This window comes from Penaeus japonicus, unplaced genomic scaffold (genome assembly GCF_977035675.1).
Source record: "Penaeus japonicus unplaced genomic scaffold, GWHDUDI00000001_assembly GWHDUDI00000001, whole genome shotgun sequence".
Lineage (NCBI taxonomy): Eukaryota > Metazoa > Arthropoda > Malacostraca > Decapoda > Penaeidae > Penaeus > Penaeus japonicus.
Window position 1 is genome coordinate 8,132,690 of NW_028234403.1, and position 5,000 is coordinate 8,137,689.

The following is a 5,000-nucleotide window of genomic DNA, read 5'->3' on the forward strand; positions in this document are numbered from 1 at the left end:
TCTAGCATTCTATTCACATTAAGTTTGTTTTTTTTAAAGCTCAAAATATTCCTCTGACGTAAGTATTCTTCCGCGCATCTGCCAGTCCTGGACGCACGCGCACACACACGGCGGAGACTCACAAGATCGAACTCGAACACATCCTAAGTCAGACTGGCCGAGCAGCCGAGACACCGAAGGTCGTATCTGCGTCGATCTAAGAGCCCTAAGCCCATGTCTGGGACGTTGATGCACTCGACCTCTCTGCCGCTGAGGACGGAATGTCGACTGCCTCGCTCGCCGCACAAGTGGGACGTCTCGAAGTCTCCTTTGGGGTTGCGCCTCTGGACTCGTATGAAGGCGCTGGGGGAGGCGTAGAAGGAGATGGGAGGTTAATCGTAATAAATGTATTTGGACTAAGGTGGAGGGAGTAGGAGATACAGAAAGAGAAGAAATGTATGGGACTAAGGTGGAGGGAGTAGGAGATAAAGGAAGAAAAGAAATGTATGGAACTAAGGTGGAAGAAATAGGAGATAGAGAAAGAGAAGAAATGTATGGGACTAGGGTGGAGGGAGTAGGAGATAAGGAAAGGGAAGAAATGTATGGGACTAAGGTGGAGGGAGTAGGAGATAAAGGAAGAGAAGAAATGTATGGGACTAAGGTGGAGGGAGTAGGAGATAAGGAAAGAGAAGAAATGTAGTGGACTAAGGTGGAGGGAGTAGGAGATAAGGAAAGAGAAGAAATGTAGTGGACTAAGGTGGAGGGAGTAGGAGATAAGGAAAGAGAAGAAATGTAGTGGACTAAGGTGGAGGGAGTAGGAGATAAGGAAAGAGAAGAAATGTATGGGACTAAGGTGGAGGGAGTAGGAGATAGAGAAAGAGAAGAAATGTAGTGGACTAAGGTGGAGGGAGTAGGAGATAAGGAAAGAGAAGAAATGTATGGGACTAAGGTGGAGGGAGTAGGAGATAAGGAAAGAGAAGAAATGTATGGGACTAAGGTGGAGGGAGTAGGAGATAAGGAAAGAGAAGAAATGTATGGGACTAAGGTGGAGGGAGTAGGAGATAAAGGAAGAGAAGAAATGTATGGGACTAAGGTGGAGGGAGTAGGAGATAAGGAAAGAGAAGAAATGTATGGGACTAAGGTGGAGGGAGTAGGAGATAAGGAAAGAGAAGAAATGTAGTGGACTAAGGTGGAGGGAGTAGGAGATAAAGAAAGAAGAAATGTATGGGACTAAGGTGGAGGGAGTAGGAGATAAAGGAAGAGAAGAAATGTATGGGACTAAGGTGGAGGGAGTAGGAGATAGAGAAAGAGAAGAAATGTATGGGACTAAGGTGGAGGGAGTAGGAGATAAAGGAAGAGAAGAAATGTATGGGACTAAGGTGGAGGGAGTAGGAGATAAAGGAAGAGAAGAAATGTATGGGACTAAGGTGGAGGGAGTAGGAGATAAAGAAAGAGAAGAAATGTATGGGACTAAGGTGGAGGGAGTAGGAGATAGAGAAAGAGAAGAAATGTATGGGACTAAGGTGGAGGGAGTAGGAGATGAAGAAAGAGAAGAAATGTATGGGACTAAGGTGGAGGGAGTAGGAGATAAGGAAAGAGAAGAAATGTATGGGACTAAGGTGGAGGGAGTAGGAGATGAAGGAAGAGAAGAAATGTATGGGACTAAGGTGGAGGGAGTAGGAGATAAAGGAAGAGAAGAAATGTATGGGACTAAGGTGGAGGGAGTAGGAGATAAGGAAAGAGAAGAAATGTATGGGACTAAGGTGGAGGGAGTAGGAGATAAAGGAAGAGAAGAAATGCATTGGACTCAGATGGAAGCACTAGGAGGGCGTAGAAAGAGATGGAGAAGAAAGAGAATATATGTAAGCGTAGATGTGGGGAAATAATAATAAATTTAAAGGTAGGGAGGACAATGTAAACACGTGAGCAATATTTCTGAATCGTATAAATCGCTCGGGAGACTCTAAAGGAAAGCTACGATTAAGAATTAATGCAAAAGCTGGAGGGACGATTTAAACTTACAACAATTAATCTGACTGATATCGATTAATATCAAAGTCAGTATTGAAGAACAATCACAAATAAACTCACCTGTTCCTTACGTCACCGCAACGAGCAGCCTCTGAAGGCACGATCTCAATAGTTTTGTTGTTGAACTGACCTGTCGATCAAGAAACAGTCAAATAACAAACGTTATTTAATTTCCCGCACTAGACAAATGACACCGAAAGGATCAGATACACATAAAAAAAACAAACGTAAGTAATATGGATGTAAGAAAAAAAAAAAAATAAATAAAATAAAATAAGAAAAGATTTTTTTTTTTTTTTTTTTATGTTACCAATAATTCCATGGGCTTGCGGAGACAGTATCTTCTGGCCTTCCACATAGAACCCGAGATAAGCTTGGCCGTCACTGTTCGTCGAGCGAGTCACGGCGAAGTGCGCCTCGCCGTCGCCTAAGATCACGTCCAGTTGCTTGCTGTCTTGTTTCTTCAAGATCATTGCCGTGCCGTATCTTTCGTGAAGGAAGGGGGGAGGGGGGGAGGGGGGAGGGCGAAGCGGGAGTTCGGTTATTCGTAGTATATTATGTTATGAATAGGTTATGATGTTATATATTATGTTATGTATATGTTATTATGTTATATATCATGATATGAATATGTTATGATGTTATATATTATGTTATGAATATGTTGTTGTTAAAGATGAACGTTGTATAATGCAGGTGAAAAGAGAATATATGTTGCAATCTTGTCACGGAAATGGACTGCAATATCTTGTATTGATAAAGCTAACTGTAAACACGATACCTCTGATGCATTTCCAGCATACTATATTTCAATCGTAAAAATAAAGTATAAAAAATGCAATTCTTTCTATCGCAATATCATTATATAACGGCTTTTAGTTGGCTATTCAAAATAGAATAAAACATTGTAAAAAAAAAAAATAATAATAATAATCTATATTATGCTCAATGCCCATGCTGAACATTATTCAAGAACTGGCTATGTATCTTCCAACGCACGCTACATATACATGTTGTTGCTTGCTCTACCGAAGGAACAAAAAAAAACTCACAATCGAGCCATCCCTTTGTCCCAAGACGTCTCGTGATTACACTGCTTGGAAAGGTTTACTCCTTTTCTTAAGTTGGGTTTCTTCTTGTGCTTCTTCCTCTTCTTCTTGTTGCCCTTCGGGGTGTAGGGTCGACCCTTCTTGTCGTAGAATGGATACAAACTTTTCTTTACGAACTTGACCTGAGAACGAAATGGGTATTTTGTTTTTAAATTTATACTTTAGATCGATTTTTTTTTTCTAAGAAAACTGTTTTGGCGTTATTGGAACTGTATCGTAACTGTAACATTAAGAATATTAAAAATAATCCTTTCAGGCTATAGCTTTCACTGGATAATCAACATCCTTCTCATTCACAAGGCGTATAAATCTTACACTATTCACGAAACATGCAAAACTGTCATCTAAACTAATGTAAAAAAAAAAAAAAAAATGTAAAAAACAAAAAATGGTCTCATTCTAAAAGACACACATGAACATTCTCGATCATTCTTACCTGAGGCACACGATTTTCTCCGAGACAGTCGATGTGGATATGATCTTGCGTCACTGTCACGTTGATCTGTCCCAGCGCGAAGAACAACGAAGAGAAATACGTGCGTTCGGGGTTATGAGACGCTGATGTCACCTCCCCGTTCACAAGGATCTCTGAAACAACACAATAGATCGCGCAAAACATTAGAATCACCGGCACAAAGTTCGGCAAAATTAGCCCCTCCCCCTATGTATCCGTGGCCAATCACGGGCGAGTGAATGCGAAGGACCTGATTGGCTAGATAGATGGAGAGAAGTGGTGAAGAGGGGGCGGGGTTAATTTCGCTTGATTTTGTGCCGTTGACTAAAGTCATAGCACTAACTTATCCACCTAATGATGATTATGTGAGTCAGCTTTGGTAGCTGAAAGAATTAACAGGACCTTTTTTGTGCGAGTGAAAGCTAATTCACAAACCTCACTGGAATTCAACACCCAATCAAACGCTATTACAATCTGAATCTTCGCTAGCGATGATTCTCTCACCTGTATACGGGTCTTGGATCAAACTCAGGTAAGCGCCGTCATAACCATGGTAGTCGAAGCAGAATGGAAGATGGATCCCTGGTGTGTGGACGATGAAGTTGGGATCACCAACGACTGGAAGACGAGATATAGGGTTGTTATTTATGTTTTTTTTCTTACAAGATTCAGATGCGTGGATATACATGAGGGGAATGGTGGAATATGTTGAGAAGAGATTTGCAGTTCTTCTTTATTGTGGGGATGGGGATGGAGGTATCCTTATCTGCTAGAATTATTTAACATGATTTGATTTTGTCCTTATTTTCTGTTTCTTTGTGTCTCCTGTCAGGTACTCTCTCTCTCTCTCTGTTTCTCTTTCTTTCTCTCTCTTTCTCTCTCTCTCTCTCTCTCTCTCTCTCTCTCTCTCTCTCTCTCTCTCTATATATATATATATATATATATATATATATATATATATATCCCTCTCTCTATATCTCTATCTCCTTCTCTCTCTATCTCTATCTCCTTCTCTCTCTCTCTCTATCTCCCTCTCCCTATCCCTCTCCCTGGCACCCAAACAACGAACGAAAAAAAAACAGATCATGATAACACGATAACAATTCAAATAAAAAAAACTGCCACACCAACAACAAAGAAACCAGTTAACCAAACAGACAAGAGCTGGAGCTAAGTAACTCCCATACATAACAACAAACACACCAATAATATACAACGACCAACAATGGCACCGGTTCAGAGACAACAACAAAAAGACGGGAAGACACACGTACCAAAGGTCTTGTTGATCGTCCCCTGACCATGGGAGTAATCCTGCTTGTGTCTCTTGTGGGCCTTCTGCGGATATACGAGCTCGTAGCCAACTCTGGGAAGCATCACCATCAGTGGCGTGAATTCCGTTACGAAGCGGTTCTGGGGATTGGATG

General features: G+C 41.2%; 1 protein-coding gene across 1 annotated transcript in view; it reads right to left on the reverse strand.

Moving 5' to 3' along the window:
• The window catches only part of LOC122247853 (inter-alpha-trypsin inhibitor heavy chain H3), an 88,952-nt gene that overhangs the window by 1,123 nt on the left and 82,829 nt on the right, over nucleotides 1–5,000 (reverse strand). Inside the window, exons 14-20 of the mRNA XM_043007500.2 lie at nucleotides 4,848–4,986; nucleotides 4,078–4,191; nucleotides 3,556–3,707; nucleotides 3,063–3,241; nucleotides 2,321–2,496; nucleotides 2,071–2,140; nucleotides 1–342 (exon numbers count right to left, since the gene is read on the reverse strand). The exon at nucleotides 1–342 is cut by the window's left edge and continues 1,123 nt beyond it. Of these exons, the coding sequence (XP_042863434.2) occupies nucleotides 144–342; nucleotides 2,071–2,140; nucleotides 2,321–2,496; nucleotides 3,063–3,241; nucleotides 3,556–3,707; nucleotides 4,078–4,191; nucleotides 4,848–4,986 (1,029 nt within the window). The 3' untranslated portion in view covers nucleotides 1–143. The remainder of the gene's footprint in view (nucleotides 343–2,070; nucleotides 2,141–2,320; nucleotides 2,497–3,062; nucleotides 3,242–3,555; nucleotides 3,708–4,077; nucleotides 4,192–4,847; nucleotides 4,987–5,000) is intronic.